The sequence below is a fragment of the Stegostoma tigrinum genome, chromosome 14 (assembly GCF_030684315.1).
Source record: "Stegostoma tigrinum isolate sSteTig4 chromosome 14, sSteTig4.hap1, whole genome shotgun sequence".
Classification (NCBI taxonomy): Eukaryota; Metazoa; Chordata; class Chondrichthyes; order Orectolobiformes; family Stegostomatidae; genus Stegostoma; species Stegostoma tigrinum.
In genome coordinates, this window is record NC_081367.1 from 15,748,476 (window position 1) to 15,767,189 (window position 18,714).

At 43.6% G+C, this 18,714-nt stretch overlaps 1 protein-coding gene across 3 annotated transcripts in view; it reads right to left on the bottom strand.

Moving 5' to 3' along the window:
* LOC125457606 (ephrin type-A receptor 3) overlaps nt 1–18,714 on the bottom strand; it is a 340,233-nt gene that overhangs the window by 94,564 nt on the left and 226,955 nt on the right. For all 3 annotated transcript variants that reach the window (XM_059651018.1, XM_059651017.1, XM_059651019.1), the window contains exons 6-8: nt 13,914–14,026; nt 6,535–6,697; nt 2,771–2,879 (exon numbers count right to left, since the gene is read on the bottom strand). In XM_059651018.1, coding sequence (XP_059507001.1) covers nt 2,771–2,879; nt 6,535–6,697; nt 13,914–14,026 — 385 coding nt within the window. The remainder of the gene's footprint in view (nt 1–2,770; nt 2,880–6,534; nt 6,698–13,913; nt 14,027–18,714) is intronic.

Sequence of the window (18,714 nt, forward strand, 5' to 3'; positions counted from 1 at the left end):
TCAAATGCCTTAGTGTCAGAGATAATGGAAACTGCAGATGCTGGAGAATCTGAGATAACAAGGTATGGAGCTGGATGAACACAGCAGGCCAAGCAGCATCTTAGGAGCGGGAAAGCTGACGTTTCGGGTCTAGACCTTTTCATCAGAAAAAGGGGAGGGGAGGAGGGTTCTGAAATAAATAGGGAGAGAGGGGGAGGCTGATCGAAGATGAATAGAGGAGAAAATCGGTGGAGAGGAGACAGACTAGTTAAAGGGGCGGGGATGGAGCCAGTAGAGGTGAGTATAGGTGAGGAAGTAGGGAGGGGATAGGTCAGTCTGGGGAGGAAGATCAGGTCATGGGGGCGGGATGAAGCTAGTAGGTAGGAAATGGAGGTGTGGCTTGAGGTGGGAGGAGGGGATAGATCAGAAGAAGAACAGGTTAGGGAGGCGGGGACGAGCTGGGCTGGTTTTGGGATGCAATAGGGGAAGGGGAGATTTTGAAGCTTGTGAAATCCACATTGATACCATTGGGCTGCAGGGTTCCCAAGCAGAATATGAGTTGCGGTTCCTGCAACCTTCAGGTGGCATCGGTGTGACGCTGCAGGAGGCCCAGGATGGACATGTCGTCTAACGAATGGGAGGGGAAGTTGAAATGGTTCACAACTGGGAGGTGCAGTTGTTTATTGCGAGCTGAGTGTAGGTGTTCTGCAAAGCGGTCCCCAAGCCTCCTCTTGGTTTCCCCAATGTAGAGGATGCCACAACGGGTACAGCGGATGCAGTATACCACACTGGCAGATGTGTAGGTGAACATCTGCTTGATGTGGAAAGTCTTCTTGAGGCCTGGGATGGGGATGAGGGAGGAGGCATGGGGGCAAGTGTAGCACTTGTGTGGTTGCAGGGAAAAATACCAGGGGTGTAGTGGGGTTGGGGCGGGGGAGTGTGGAGTGGATAAGGGAGTCACGGAGTGAATGGTCCCTCTGGAAAGCAGACAAGGGTGGGAATGGAAAATGCCTTAGTGTCTCTGATTCATAACGCTTTCATTTTCAATCTAGCTGTGAAAACCTTTTTGCTGAATTGCAAAGAAAAGCAGCTATTGACAGCACAGCTCTGAAAGTTTCTTCACCAAAGTGCCAGGATGAGCACATATCAAAACCAATTTGGCCATTTGCAAGAAACCATTTCAGAGGAAATGTCAGCATGTGAATACCCACAGGTATCCATTGGATGTGCACCGTCTGAAATGAAAAGTCTACTGATTTAGATGACTGTGAATTTCCATGATAAATGTCCTTTTTTGTCACTGAGGCTCAGTAACAAAGAGGGGAATTATGCAGATAGCTACATGTTCAGTGGGGAGTTTTGACATATTGCTTCACTTTGCAGGGCTTTTCTGGTAATGCCCTTGAACAGATTAAATGGATAAAATTCCAAGATGGGACAGGTCCTTTGTGGATCATGATAAGAATGTACTTACTTGCCAAATTGCCACTTCACTATCTACGCTTTCTCATATTTGGATATTTTTCCTAACAGAAACACACACTGGAATATCTGCCAATATAGCGTTGGAATTAATGACTGACATTTTACAGCTTTAACAGGGAGCATCCTTACATTCACAGCCAATTGTCTAATGAAATCAATGAAAAGGATGTAGTCTGCAGAGGGATACAGATGGGTTAAGTGAGAATGCACCAGTTTTGGCAATTATAAAGTGGAAAATGTTCCCTGTGGCAGAAAGAGTAGAAAAGCAGCATTTGATTCAATGGAGAGAGGTCACAGAACTGTAGAAGTGCATAGATGTCCTGGTACATGAATCGTTCAATGGTAGTATGCAAGTACAGCAGTTCATTAGAATAACAAGGTAGATGTTGTAATTCATTACAAGGGGAATGGAATATCAAAAATTGGGATGTTTTGCTATAGTTGTATAGGGTGTTGACGAGACTACATCTGAAGTTATTGCCTACAGTTCCAGACTTCTTGTTTAAGAATAGAAATGCGTGCATGATAAAATTCAGAGAAGGTGCAATCAACTGATAGTTGGAATGAGGGTGGGGGAAGGGGGCGGAGGGAGGATGTCATGAGATTTGGTTGGAAATGCTAGGTCTCTCGTGAAGATGAGAAGAATGGGACGTGCGATTATATGATTCTGGGGAGTTAGACATGTTGAATACTGAACAGATGTCTCCCTTGTTAAAAAGACTAGAACTGGGGGAGATCTTTAAGGCATGTCTCAGATGGAAATAATGCAATTGTCTTCTCCCTGAGAAAATTGCATGTGTCTACAACAGTCTCTCCTAAAGAGATGTGCAGGGATGGGTACAATGTTTGTTAAGGCAGATGTAGATAGATTGTTGACTGACAAAGGAATGAAAGGATATTGGGTAGGTAGGACAGTAGATTTGAGGCCACAATCCATTCAGCCATAGGGTTTACTGGCCTACTCCTGTTCCTATTTTTCCAGACGTTCTTCCGGAGCTGTCATTGTCTCAATTTCTGTCTTGCTCTCTCTCCTTCAACTTCCCTCATTACTGAACTTACCTATGATGCGCTCCCATCTGTTTACTTATTTGTGTTAAAGCTCGACATAGCTGCTTTCTGAGACTTGAGTTAACCTCATGGGCATTCCTAATCAACAAATGATCTTTCTGCTTCAGCACTAAAAATACTGCATCACAATATGACAGTACGGGTTGACAGGGTTGTACAACAGTGGGTATTAGTGTCGCTTAAATCTACACTTCTAAAGCGATGCAGAACAAATTGACAAGCAATTAATTTGTTTTACCTTCCACTAATGACAAAGCAGGTAACAAGAAAGATCAGGAGCACTATCCCCCCAGCAACGGATACTGCCATGATGGTGGGTTGGTTTGGATCACCGATAGCTAGCATGTCTAAAAAAGAAGAAAAACAGTGCACAGGTTGTACAGTGTATTCTCTGAAATAGAATTACAAACATTGTAAGATATAAATACTACAAGATTGCAGATCTTTGTTGTTCTGATTATTTATTAGCTGCCATGTTGACATACTGAGGTGACCTGGTCACTGTGACAAGTTGATATTGACCGTCTGTCAGATGCAAGGGGAAACCTGAACTGTTCTACATGTTCCAATAATGCCAGAAAATCTTCAAACATTCCACAGTAATAGCATTTCTGTCCCTCTCTCAGTTAATCTCTCTTTTGTGAAATACTCAATGGCCTCAGGTGTAGTTGGTCTAGGTGTATAGCTATTGTCTGGAACCACTCTGTTGCTCGTTATCCATACATTCATATAGCTCGTCAAAGACTTTTGCTTAGTAATTGGGCTTGAGTAAGTTTGAGGTCTCTGAAAGGACTCCATTAGGAACAGAAGGACATTTCCTCCCTTCAAATAATTTATCTTCTTCTCACCCCATTTGATTCCTTAAAAAAGAAAAATGGCACAATTTGGGTTGAACTCACATTTCCCAAAGGAAATGCACTCTTCACTGACCTCACCCTGACAGCCCCGCCCACCACCCCAGTCATCAACAGACAGTTGTTATCTCGTGAGGAACAATACCATTGCACTTTGGAAGAACGGGTAGTGATCTTATTGGAACGTACAAGAACCCGAGGGGGACCTGATAGGGTGGGTGCCGAATGTTTCCCCTGTGGAGAAGGTTCAACCAGGGGATTGAGTTCAACACAAGGGCCTTCTTGTTTAAGAGGGAGTCATAGATCTGTACAGCACGGAAACAGACCCTTGATTCTAATTCGTCTATACCGACCAGATATCTTAAATTAATCTCATCTCATTTGCGAGCATTTGGCCCATATCCTTCTATACCCATCCTGATGCCATTTAAATGTTGTAATTGTACCAGCCTCCACCATCTCCTTGAACAACACATTCCATACATGCACCACCCTCTGCGTGAAAAAGTTGCCTCTTAGATTCTTTTTAAATCTTTTCTCTCTCACCTTAATCCTATGCCGTCTAATATTGGACTCCCCCACCCTGTGGAAAAGGCCTTAGCTATTCACCCTTTCCATACTTCTGTAGGGTCACCCCTCTACCTCAGATGCTCCAGGGAAAAGTGGCCCAGCCTATTCAGTCTTTCCCTAGAGCTGAAACCCTCCAACCCTAGCAACCTCCTTGTAAATCTTTAACAACATCTTTTCTTGAGGCAGGGACACCAAAACTAAATGCAGTATTCCAAAAGTGGCCTCACTAATGTCCTGCTCAGCTACAACATGACCTCCCAACTGCTTCAGCCAGTACACTGGCCAATAAAGGCTAGCATACCAAACACCTGTCTACCTGCAACTCGCCTCCAAGGAACTATGAACCCACACCCTGAGGTTTCTTTGACAGCAACACTTCCTGGAACCTTATCATTTAGTGTATAAGTCCTGTACTGGTTTGTCTGACTAGAACGCAACACCTTGCATTAATCTAAAGTAAATTCCATCTGCCACTCCTCGGCACATTTACCCATCTGATCAAGGCCCCATTGTACACTGAGATAACCTTCTTCGCTGTCTAATACACCAACAATTTTAGTGCTGTCTGCAAACTACTGACCACACCTCTTAATACACATCCAAATCATTCATATAAATGGAAAAAAAAGCACTGGACTCATGACCAATCCTTGCAACATACCACCAGTCACCAGCATCCAGTCTGAAACACAACCCTCCACCATCACCCTCTAATATAACAAGGTGTAGAGCTGGATGAACACAGCAGGCCAAGCAGCATCTTAAGAGCAGAAAATCTGACGTTTCGGTCCTACACCCTTCATCAGAAAAAATAACCATCACCCTCTGTCTTGAAGCTAGGAGACAATTTTACATCCAATTGGCTCGCTCTCCCTGGATTCCAAGTGTTCTAACCTTGCTAACCAGTCTGCCGTACAGAACCATGTCGATCACCTTCCTGACATCTGTACAGACATCATCCACTGCTCTGCCTTCATCAATCTTCTTTGCCAGTTCTTCAAAAAACTCAATCAAGTCAGCGATACATGCTTACCATGTGTAATTCCATGCGGACTAATGGGTCCTTGCCTCTCCAAGCACATGTAAAGCCTGTCTCTCAGAATCCACTCCAATAATTTATCCACCACTGATGTCAGCTCACTTGTCTATAATTCCCTAGCTTTTCCTTTCCAACCTTCTTAAATATTGACACCACATTTGCTAACCTCCAGCCTTCCAGCAACTCAACTGTGGCTATCGGCAATACACATATCTCAGCGAGGGGACCCAGCAATCACTTCCCTAGCTTCCTGCAAACTTCTGGGGTACATCTGATCAAGTCCTGAGGATTTATCCACCCTTGTGCATTTTAAGACACCCAGCACCATCTCATCCGTAATATCAACACTTTTCAAGATATCACTATTTATGTCTCCAAGTTCTCTAGCTTCCATATTCCTCTCTAGAGGAAACAAAGACTTTTCCTCTCAGAGGGTTGAGTGTCTTTGGAATCCACTGGGTGGTGAATGCAGGGTCATTGAACACCACTGAGGCAAAGGAATATTGATTTTTGACTCAAGGGAGTCAAGGGTTATTGGAGGTATGAAGGAATATGAATCAAATCAGCTATGTTCCTTTGGAATGGTGGGTCAAGCTCAAGGATCCAAACGGCCTTCTCCTACTCTTGATTCATATGTTCGCATTAAAACAAGCAAGCTTATTAGGAGCTTCTTCTTTGGTATTTCAGGACCTTTAAGCCTATTTAGTTGATTCAATGGTCTTTCTGTAGAGTCCAAACATATGTACTCACATGCACAGATTCACAGATCTTTTCATTCTTTGCAACTCAAAGATTAACACAGCCAGCCTGTGATTAGCTCTGCAAGAATCAAATCAAACATAGCTTCGGCCCAACAGATTTGGTCAGTGAAGGCTTTAAAAATGACTCAGGATTTATCGAACGCTTGTAAAAGTTATTCTTTATAATGTTGGTTCATAGTCCTGTTGTATATAGAAAAAAGCTCCGAGCCTTCAGAAGTGAACACCATTATCATTGTCTGATCAAGTATTAGCTCTCTCTAGCTGGGAATAAAAACGTAATAATCCACTCCAGAGAATAATCATTATACCTTTACGATTGCCAGTCATGCTATGCCTTTGAACAAGTGTATCAACATGCTATGAATTCTTGTAATTTTGACTCACAGTATCTGTATTCAAGGACATTGAGTTTAAGACACTTTCCCTCTTGGTCATTCAAAAGCTACCTTTATTATTAGTGCATTATGAGCATTTTAACTCAAAGCAGCACTGCTTCTCGTGACAAATCTCAACAGGGTACTTGTATTGCAGTTGCAAATTCCTTAAAGCTGCAGGGATGTACCCACCTACAATATTGTCATCATCACCACTGCATGTCAAGTAATTCCTGCATCTGCCCAAAAATGTGCTCATTTCAAATCTCTGAATATTTCCTCCAGAATCTTTGCTGTCAATGACTGCAAATAGGGTCATTGCTGGCTTCAGTTTATTCCTGTGCTATAATCTTCATGTTTTGTCATCAATATGGTTTGTTGTCAGTTGATTTTTCTGTGCTTACCTTCTTGACTGGTCTCCAGCTCAATTTCACCACCATAAGTGCCGTGTCCTCCGCTAGTGTGAGCCTTGACCCGAAACACATATGTCGTGCCTGGTTTTAGACCGTCCACTGTCATGCTGTTCAATTTGGTTCTTAAAACTGTGTAGTTTTGGTCCTTTTGATTCTGTTGCAATGAACATAAAAGGTGCAATTATTGTACAGTGACTGGACTCCTTCTGCTCTGAAACATCTGTAGGGTAATGGTCACCCCCAACCCCGGTAGATATCGGAGATCTTTCTTCTTTATCCTTTCATGGGATATGGGCATCATCAACAAGGCCAGCATTTGAACTGAATGGCTTTCTGGATCATTTCAGAGGACAGAGCCAAACACATTTGGTGTGGATACGGATCACGTATGGGGCAGACCAGATTTACTTCCCTGAAGGATATTAGTGAACCAGATGAGCTTTTCTAGGATGTTGGTGATAATTTCATTGTCACTATGAAACTAACCTTCAATTCCAGTTTCTGTTAATTGAATCTAAGAACCATTAACTGCCAGGATACAACTTGAATCTATGTCTGCAGTGTCTTAGCCTGAGCCTCTGTCACTAGACTAGTAATCCATTCTCACTTCATACCATCTCCCCCACATTCTGGATAAAAATAACAAGGGCATTTGACACATTTATGAATCTTTGCCCGGGTGCCCATGTCCAAGCAATTGATCTGCCCCTGCCACTTCAGAAAGCTGGAGGAAGTCTGCAAAGTCCCAATTGGTCTCCTGAACCCATCCCAAACCAGACTTCTGCAGGGTCAAATGGACCTCTGACTTTGTGGAGGTTATTAGTCTTTCTGGGCCTTGAACTTGTCTCTCCAAAAATAGCCTGTGAAATAACACCAAAGAAGCCAGTATCCTGTCACCAAATTATCCTTTATTTACACATGCACAATACATGACACAGACGTACCTAACTCAAAGCCAGCTGTCAGTCGGAGCAGACCCTTGACGCTCCTGTTTATATCTGTCAGCCAGGGCTCCCTGATTGAACCAGGCTAACAACCCCAATCAGGGAACTCACATTCTATGAGGTCCACCTGGCTGACTTTGTTACAATCATTCCAGCCTGCACTAAAAATTATTGCCATTGACACAGCAGCTGTTGTTGTTACTTTGGGGGGTCTTAGCACCTCATTTCCTGACTTGAGTGGCCTCAGGAATTCATCCCATCACAGACAAAGTTGGTTGAAGTCATATAAAACAAGTTGGGAATCAAAATAAATCATAGCCTGTTTGCTCTATCTCTGATCTGGATGCAATGGAAGCTGACTGCAGATTCACCAGCCTGTGTCTCACTATTGCTGTTTCACACCCAGTGCGTGCCAATCCACACATCCTCCCCTGCACTTGTACTTCTTCATAAAGCTGGCACCTTCCTTTAGAATTAGCATTTGGTAAAACAGAAAGGCCAAACACCCTGCTCCCTGATACCCAATGAAACGTTAGTTCTATCACTCTGCTTGGAATGACACAGAGATGTTTATCACTGGCTGCAGGAGTGTTTGTGATTCCAGGTGATAGGATATCTGTCAGAATCAAGATAATTCTTCCTTTTCGTCAGAAGTCAAGAAACAACACACAATAAAATTTCAACGGGATGAAAGGGATCGTCTCACAGAATAGTTGCGACAATTAGGATGCTCAGTAAAGTAATCTGGGTTGAGATATGGTTTTTATTTGTACAATTCTGGCTTGCGGGGGTAGTGCTGGGGTAGTTCCATGACAAAAATGGAACATGAAAAGACATTCTGCTGTCAGCTTCGTGTCTTTCTTAATCAGGTACACCAGCAGCATCTAGGAAGAGAAACACAATCTTTCTGAGAATCAGATTAGCAGATTCCGGTAGTTTCATAGGAATGGACTGGTCTTGCAGCGAGACTGTTAATCCAGCCGCAGCAGATGGCGGAATCTGAATCTGAGACAAAAAATCTGGAATTAAGAATTTACTGATGACCAAATAACCATGGTTGATTTTCAGTAAAACTCATCTGCCTTCCTGACCCGATCTGGCCTATGTGATATTCCAGACCAACAGCAATGTGGTTCACTCTCAACTGCTCTCTGAAATGGCATAGCAAGCCGCTCAGTTCTAAGAATTGTTCCAAAGTCTCAACAAAGAAATAAAACCGGAGAGGCCGCTCACAATCGACCGAGGTAGGAGACAAGTCAGCAGCAGAGACAGCCTTCTTTACCCTGCAAAGTCCTCCTTACTAACATCTGGGAGCTAGTGCCAAAATTGAGACAGATGTCTCTCAGACTGTTGAAGGAACTGCCTGACTTAGTCATACCTTGCAGACAATGTCCCAGTCATCACCGTTACAATTCTTAGATATGTCCTGACCAACCAGAAGGACAGAACCCACAGAGATGGTGGCACAGTGATATACATTCAGGAGGAAATTGCCCTGGCAGTCCTCAACATTGACTCCGGACCCCATTAAGTCTCACGGCTTCAAGGGTAAACATGGACGAGGAAACTTCTTGCTGACTACCATGTACCATCCTCCCTCAGCTGATGAATCAGTGCACTCTGGGTGGGGGATTTCAATGTCCACAGCCAAGACTGGCTCACAGATCTAGCAACTCAAGACTGGGCATCCATGAGGCACTGAGGGCCATCAGCAGAATTGTACTCCTGCACAATCTGTAACCTGGCATATACACAACTCAACCATTACCATCAAGCCAGGGATAAACCCTGGTTAAATGGAGAGTTCAGGAGGGTGTGCCATGAGCAGCATACTTGAAAATGAGATGTCAACCTGGTGAAGCCAACAAACAGGATTACTTACATACCAAACAGCAAGTGATGGACACCGCTATGCGATTCCACAACCAAACGATCAAATCTAAGCTCTGCAGTCCTGCCACATCCAGTTGTGAATGGTAGTAGACAATTCAAGAAGTCACTGGAGGAGGGGACTCCAAGATTCCCATCCTCAATGATGGAACAGCCCATCACATTAATACAAAAGGTAAAGCTGAAGCATTGGTAGTAATCTTCACCCAGAAGTAGTGAGTGGCTACTCCAGCTCAGCCCCCTCCAGTGGTCCCCAGCATCACAGACACCAGTCTTCAAGCAATTCAATTCATTCCACTTTACATTAAGAAATGGTTGGAGGTACTGGATACTGCAAAGGCTATGGGCCTTCTTAGCATTCTGGCAATAGTACTGATTCCCCCTGCTATCAATATCCTGGGGGTCAACATTGACCAGAAACCTGCCTGGACTTGCCATGCAAACACAATGGCTGCAACAGCAGGTCAGAAGTTAGGAATACTGTGCTGAGTAACTCCCCTCGCCACATGACTTCCCAAAATCTGTCCACCATTGTGGGATCGAGCAAAAATTCCCATCGTCTAAATAACTGGACAAGATCCTGGATTTTTCAAAACTTTTATGAGTAAAGAGGACAGCCAGGCTAGGCTCTGGGGAAAATACATAAACACATGGGTGGCTGTGAAACCTTTGTTCAGCCTGGAATCCTAATTTACACCTGCTCTCTAAAAGAAAAATCAATCAAACCAAACCCAGCCGAAAATAATTTTCACACCTCAGGCTAGCCAGCACAGTTAGTGCAGAGCCTACAGAGATACCTGACATTCAACCTCAAACAAAATCCATTCACACATATGCTAACCCTTGATCAATTAACTTCAGAAGACACCATGAAGAGCTTAACGAAAACTACAGATTTGAGGGAAGATAACAGGGCAAACAGTGGGTGTAACGGCCAGCCCTGGTCTGACCTGAGGGAATGCCTTTTTGTTAAAACAAGCTTCTGCACAAACAGCTTCACCACAGGCTTCCATCCCCAACATGCAGCTTTGGAACCAAGAAGCACACAGACCAAACAGACAGGCTGAACTGGGGAGCCAACCCAACAGCATAATTACAACAAAGAACATCCAAGAGGGGGGTTGTATCAGTGATAATGGGAACTGTAGATGCTGGAGAATCCGAGATAACAAAGTGTGTAGCTGGATGAACACAGCAGGCCAAGCAACATCTCAGGAGCACAAAAGTGGACTCTCTGATGAAGGGTCTAGGCCCGAAATGTCAGCTTTTGTGCTCCTGAGATGCTGCTTGGCCTGCTGTGTTCATCCAGCTACACATTTTGTTATCCGGGAGGAGGGGGGGGCAGCCAATAAAGCGTTATCCAAACAAGACCTTCCAGGCCTGGACCTCGTCTGAACCAAGAGAAGCGATGGCAAGAACTTCAGCAACTGGGCATACTTTAAAACCATGTTTTCCTCACTGGTGAGCTAAAACTCCTGAGACTCAGAAGTTCCCACCTGTCTAGAAAGGGGTAGAATGCAGGTGGTGGCAGTGCTTGGGAGCCCACGGGTAGGAAGCCCAATTAAAGTTTCAGTGATTAAAACTGTTAGATTTTAGGTTCTAACAGTATTTAATTTAGCTTATAGTGTATTTAATTGTATTCCTATCTGCTATCGTTGACTGTGTTAATTTCCCTGTTTATTGCATTTACCTACATTTCTTGTATTATACTTACCTTTTGTATTTTCAATAAACACAAAGATTTTTTTGCCCTGAAACACATGTCTACTGCCTTCTTCACTTCACATTTCCTAAATAAGCCCATGTCTAAATCCTAGCATGTCTGGTGGTTTGAACCACCTTAAATCAGCAAATTCTATTGCAAACCAGAACACTATACTATCCACAAGGTACAAGGCAGGCATGTGATGGAATACTCCCCACTTTGCCTGGATGGGTGCAGCTTCAACAACACTCAAGAAGCTTAACACTAACCAAGGCAGAGCAGCTCACTTGATTGGCATCACACCCACAAATCTGGGCTCCCTCCACCACTGATGCTCACTAACAGTAGTGTGCATTATCTACAAGATGCACTGCAGAAATTCATCAAAGATCCTCAGACAGCACCTTCCAAATCCATGACCACTTCCATCTGGAAGGATGAGAGCAGCAGACATATGGGAACACCACCACCTGTAAGTTCACCTCCAAACCACTCACCATCCTGACTTGGAAATATATCACCGTTCCATCACTGTTGCTGGGTCAAAATCTTTAAGTTCCCTCCCTAATGGCATTGTAGGTCAACCCACAGCAGGTGGACTGCAGCGGTTCAGCAAATGTTGGCAGCTCATTGCCACCTTCTCAAGGGCAATTAGGGATGGGTAATAAATGTTGTTCAGCCAGTGATGCCCACATCCCACAGACGAGTTTTAAAAATTTGAAACGTTACAGCAGATCCATTTCATAATAAATGGCATTAAAGCCATTGAAAGAAGAGTTAATTGTTGTTCAGCTTAGGAGTGCATAAATGCATAGAATCATACAGTGTGAGAATAGACCCTTCATAGCCTTCTAAACCCTTCCTATTCATGCACCCGTCCATTAGCTTAATCTACATATAGGGAGGGCAAATTGTGTTGGATAGCCCTGGAGTCCTTACAGCACAGGGAGAGGCAATTCTGCCCACTGAATCCCAGGAGGTTTTCCAATTTATTTCCAGCAAGTATTCATCTGTTTTCAAAGCAGATGATATTGTTACTGGAGATGTCAGATCCTAGGCCAAAACCTGGCTTAATCAATCTTTTTTTTTGTTTTAATAAGGTGGAATCATACTTTATATATAGGCATGCAATTCTGCAGGTTGGGTCTTAACAATAAAACAGAAATTTATAACACAGAAGAAATGAAGATAAAATGGAATAAACCAAACTATTTGCATATAACACAGAAGTGAAGATTTTAAAGCATGCAGTGAAGTCCAAATGCATTAATACTGAAAAGATTCTCTTTCATATTTTTCAGGTTTAACAGCGGCTTTAAATCCTAACTTGAAAATCTGATAATCTGTTCTTCGTGCTTTCATACAACTGAGCTTAGAATTTCTGAGCTTAGGCTTTCTCAGCTTCAAATAATACTTGCAGGATTAAAACCAAATAGTTCTGGTCTGAAACTTTTAAATGAAGCTGCTTACACACTGGAGTAGCCTATTTCTTAACTGTTTCAAACTATCTCCTATTATTAAGAACCACTGTTTCATGCATCCAGCCTCACCCAAAATTTCTGTAGAACTAAAACCCAAACAATTTTTCCAATTCACGGATGTTTAATCTTATCGAAAGATGGAAAGAGGATTAATCTCTGACCTTCTAAACTAAAAGATTACTGCACAACTGTTTATGGTTCTCACTCAGTAAATCTCTCTCAATGTAAACAAATTTCAATTAATCACTAGGAACAGTCTTTCTCAACATTTTTTAAAAAATAAATAATCACAGCTACAGAAATAACTACAAGTTCATTGCTAAACCCCTTCAGCTGCACTGACCAAAACCCAAAAGCCACTAGCTCAAGCAAATTATATTGCACAGAAAGGGGCACTGGACCCAAAACGTTAACTCTTATTTTTCTTCATAGATGAGGCCAGACCTGCTGAGCTTTTCCAGCAAATTCTGTTTTTGTTCCTGATTTACAGCATCCACAGTTCTCTTGGCTTTTATATCACACAGATATCTAGTGTGAATGATCTAGATGCAATGCTGCAGCAAATGTTCAATTATCTCACTAAACTGATCCAAGACATCAAATATCTTGTCAAATGCTACTTCTTACAATGTACCACTAGTTTCTCATTCTGTTCAATGCACTGCATCCCTATCACTCACTGATCAAAAATCTCCAATTGGATGTTTTCCTTACATTCACATTTGTATCTCACCTTCACACAATTAGGACTCCTGCAAATTTAAACACATAACCCATAATGTTACCTTGCAGGAGGGTGTCTTTCTGACCCAATTACATTTGCAGTAGCTCTTTAAAATGAGCCGCATTATCTGCTGCCAATCTCTTGTTTTCTCCCCATATCCTTACATTTTATTTCTATCTAAATAATGATCCAATACCATCTTGAATGCCTCAGTTGAACCTGCCCCACACTAGAGCCACACTTATAGATAATACATTCCATTCCCTAACTACTCACTGCTTGAAAAGATTTTCTCACCTCACCATTTGTACTTTTTACAAAGCAGTTCAAATCTGTGCTTTTGATTCTTGACCCCTTTATGAAGCACAAATTAAACACCACATTATCTATCCATTCCCATGATTTTAGCAATAACCATTTCTCCTTCTGTGGCTGATTTGTCTCACTCATTGTCTCCCCATAGAACATGGCTCAGTTTGGGACTGAATAGTACAGGGGATTGAACAATGGCCCACCACTCTGCAGAGAGGTGCCTTGGTGCTTGAACATGTTTTGCTACTTTTTGGATATTATTTAGTCAATGATTATGTATTAATCAGGAATTCTGAGAAGTTTTCAATACTGACCTTTTCATAGTAGATAACTTCATACTCCACAATGACACCATTAGCATGGTCTGGTCCCTGCCAAGCCAGAGTGATACTATCCTTACTCCTTCTTTCCTTCAGGATCACATTCACTTAAACAGAGATGAAGTCAGACCATTAGTTAAATGATACATTTCCTTGGTTATCTATTCATGAGACAAACATGCCTGTATTGTATATTACTCCATTAATAAAAGGAATATTTATCCTGTCTGTCAGATCCAGATCAATCACATTTACTTAACTTTGCTCCAGTCTTTGCTTTCTCGCCCCAAGATCCTATGAACAGATATCATTAGTCATGTCTTATTAGTTGTGCAAGGCAGTACACTGTGATATGCCATGTGACACTCTAGTGGAAGCGAGGCTTCAATTCACAACATAGTTGTCACATTTTCTGAAGAAGGGTCCTGACTGAAATGTCAACTTTCTTGCTCCTCTGATGCTGCCTGGCTTGCTGTGTTCATCCAGCTCCACACTGTTATCTGACTCCAGCATTGGCAGTTCTTGCTATCTCTGAGTCACTCACACCTATCTCATGCGTTCATTGGGACCTTCAGTATCCTAAAATATCCAAACAAGGAAGGCAAAGAACACAGGAGCAAGCTCCTTGGTGCTGCCAAGAATACTGTTACCATAAAAGCTTATGCTGAAAATCCACCAGAGTCTCTGACTCATTTTCCCAGCATGGGCAGTTACAAAGGCAACAGGAATTCCTTCTGGGATCAGGTGCTTCACTGTGGTTCATTCACTAAACCGTCAGAAATAGTAGTTGTTGTTGGGCTCTACAGCAACATCTCAAATCAGCAGGGTCCACTTCAAAGAAGATAGCAGCCCTCTCAGTGGGCCGACTATTTCTGATTTAGCTTTAACCAAGGCCAATTTCAGGACCATCTTGGACTTTTCAACCAGCTCCCTGTCTTCATGGTATAAGCCCCTACCCTGTCCTCTCTTCTGGCCTCCCCACATGAACAATGGTGTTTGCTTTGACAGTACACTGCTGTGACCATTGCTTTAGACGACAACTGCTGTATCTGTGCTCCGTTCATAGCCTCAAGCCTGTCTCATTCTTCTCTTGTGGATCTGATACACCTGGGGGATCTTCTGAGCATTGGGTTCTCAGAGATTACATTGAATCCTTGTACCTCTATCCTGTCTTTAACCTTTGAGTGACTCTCCCACAATTTCTGCCATACTATACCTCTCTTTCCAATACACATTGTATTGAACTTAGCTCTTCAGTAAAGTGTTTCTCCTCTGCTCCTCTTGGACTCTCAGTTCCAAGGGTTCATTCTGGCAATGGCACAGCAGCATTACCACCTACACAGTCATCATTAACCTAATCATCTTTCATTTCCCGATTACCAAAGGCTCCAAAACCAGGGATCACAGTCTAGGTTTAAGGACTTTTAGGACTGAAATGAGGAAAGATTTCTTCACCCAGACAGCAGTCAGCTTGTGGAATTCCGTGTCTTGGAAAGTGGTTGAGACCATAACATTGAAGGACAGTATAACCGTGGCTGAAAGAACTTTTGATGAGGATTCGTCTACTGAGGTGGTATGGGCCGAGGTTGCCGACGAAGGTTTATCGACTGAGTCAGTATGGGTGGAAGTTAGGAACAGCAAGGGAGCAGTCACCTCACTGGGGGTTTTCTACAGACCCCCAAATAGCAGTAGGGAGATCGAAGAACTCATTGGCCGGCAGATTGTTGAAAAGTGCAAACGTATCAGGGTTGTTGTTATGGGTGACTACAACTTTCCCAATATAGATTGGAACCTCCTTAGCACAGATGGTTTGGATGGAGCTGTTTTTGTCAAGTGTGTTCAGGAGGGTTTCCTTACTCAGTATGTGGACAGGCCAATGAGGGGGGAGGCCATTTTGGATTTGGTGCTCGGCAATGAGCCAGGACAGGTGTCAGATCTTGCGGTGGGAGAACACTTTGGCAACAGTGACCACAACAGCCTTACATTTACCATAGCCATGGAAAGGGAAAGGAGCAGTTACCAAGGGAAGATATTTAACCGGGGTAAAGGAAACTATGACGCTATCAGACTGGAGTTGGGAAGTACAGATTGGGAGCAATTGTTCCACAGAAAGGGCACAGCAGACATGTGGAGGCTGTTTAAGGAGAAGTTGTTGAGAGTGATGTATAAATTTGTTCCTCTGAGACAGGTAAGAAGGGGTAAGATGAAGAAGCCTTGGATGATGGGAACAGAGGTGCTTCTTGTTAAAAAGAAAATGGCAGCGTACGTAAGGTGGAGGAAGCAAGGGTCTAGCACAGCTTTAGAGGATTACAGGCTTGCTTGGAAGGAGCTCAAAAGTGGACTGAGGAGGGCCAGGAAGGGGCACGAAAAAGGCTTGGCAGGAAGGATTAGGGAGAACCCAAAGGCATTTTACTCATACGTGAGGAATAAGAGAATGATCAGGGAGAAGGTAGGGGCGATCAGGGATAGCATAGGGGGCTTGTGCGTGGAGTCTGAGCAGATAGGGGAAGCCCTAAATGAGTTTTTTGCTTCGGTTTTCACTAAGGAAAGGGGCCTTGTTGTGAATGAGAACTTTGAGGAGCAGGAAAACAGGCTTGAACAGATCAAGATTGAGGAAGTTGATGTGCTGGAAATTTTGGCAAACATTAAGATTGATAAGTCCCCAGCGCCAGACCAGATTTATCCTAGGTTGCTTCGGGAAGGGAGAAAGGAGGTTGCTAAACCACTGGCGAAGATCTTTGCTTCCTCACTCTCCACAGGAGTCGTACCGGAAGATTGGAGGGAGGAAAATGTTGTTCGTCTTTTCAAGAAAGGGAATAGGGAAATCCCTGGAAATTACAGACCAGTCAGTCTTACGTCTGTGGTCAGCAAGGTTTTGGAAAGAATTCTGAGGGATAGGATGTATGACTATCTGGAAAAGCATAGCGTGATTAAAGGGAGTCAGCATGGCTTTGAGGGGAAGGTCATGCCTTACAAATCTTATTGAGTTCTTTGAGGAAGTCATGAGACAGGTTGACGAGGGTCGAGCAGTGGATGTGGTGTACATGAAGTTCAGCAAGGCATTTGATAAGGTTCCCCACGGCAGGCTCATTCATAAAGTCAGGAGGTATGGGATACAGGGTGATTTGGCTGTCTGGATTCAGAATTGGTTGGCTGACAGGAGGCAGACTGTGGTTGTAGATGGTAAGTATTCTGCCTGGAGGTCAGTGCTGAGTGGTGTCCCACAGGGCTCTGTTCTTGAGCCTCTGTTCTTTGTAGTTTTTATAAATGACTTGGATGAGGAGGTTGAGGGGTGGGTTAGTATGTTTGCTGATGACACAAAGGTTGGAGGTGCTGTTGATAGTATCGAGGGCTATTGCAGCCTTCAGCGAGACATTGACAGAAAGCAGAGCTAGGGTGAGAAATGGCAGATGGAGTTCAACCTGGATAAATGCGAACTGATGCATTTTGGAAGGTCGAACTTAAATGCTGAATATAGGATTAAAGGCAGGATTCTCAGCAGTGTGGAGGAACAGCGGGATCTTGGTGTTCAAGTGCATAGCTCCCTCAAAGTTGCCACCCAGGTGGATAAGGTTGTTAAGAAAGCATTTGGTGTTTTGGCTTTCATTAACAGGGGGATCGAGTTTAAGAGCCGCGAGGTTATCCTGCAGCTCTACAAAACCCTGGTGAGACCACACTTGGAATATTGTTTCCAGTTCTGGTCGCCCTATTATAGGAAAGATGTGGAGGCTTTGGAGAGGGTGCAAAGGAGGTTTACCAGGATGCTGCCTGGGCTGGAGGGCTTCTCTTACGAGGAGAGGTTGATTGAGCTCGGACTTTTCTCTCTGGAGAAAAGGAGGAAGAGAGGTGACCTGATCAAGGTGTACAAGGTAATGGGAGGCCATGGATAGAGTCGATAGCCAGAGACTTTTCCCCAGGGCAGGATTGACTGCCATGAGGGGTCATAGTTTTAAGGTGTTAGGAGGAAGGTATAGAGGAGACGTCAGAGGGAGGTTCTTCACCCAGACAGTTGTGAGCGCATGGAAAAGTTTACCAGTGGTAGTCGTGGAAGCGGAGTCATTAGTGACATTTAAGCGACTGCTGGACATGCACATGGATAGCAGTGAATTTGAGGGAATGTAGTTTAGGTTATTTTATTTTTGGATTAGGATTATTCCATGGCACAACATTGTGGGCCAAAGGGCCTGTACTGTGCTGTACTTTTCTATGTTCTATGTTCTATGTTCTATGTTCTACTGAATATTTTCAAGAAGGAACGGGGGCAGCACTGCTGCTCTGCAGGGCCAGAGACCTGGGTTTGATTCCACCCTCAGGCAACTGTCTGTGTGGAGTTTGCACATTCTCTCCATGTCTGTGTGGGTTTCCTCTGGGTGCTCCAGTTTCTTCCTCACAGTCCAAAGATGTGCAGGTTAGGTGGATTGGCCATGCTAAAATTTCCTGAAGTGTCCAGGGATGTGTAGGATAGCTGGAGTGGCCATGGGAAATGCAGGGATATAGGGATAGGGTAGGGACGCGGGCCTGGGAGGGATGTTCTTTGGAGGTTTGTTGTGAACTCCATGGGCCATTTGGCCTGTTTTCACACTGTAGGGATAACAAAACAAAAAGGAGATAAATACAGTTCTTCGGATGAAAGAGATCAAAGAGTGAACAGGGTATCAAGTTGGAGGACCAGCCATGACCATATTGAATGGCAGAGCAGGCTCAAAGGCTGAATGGACTAATCCTGCTCCTCATTTCTAGGTTTCTACTTTTCTGGGTGTTGCCAGTGCCTAGATGGCCATCTGTGTGTGAGTGC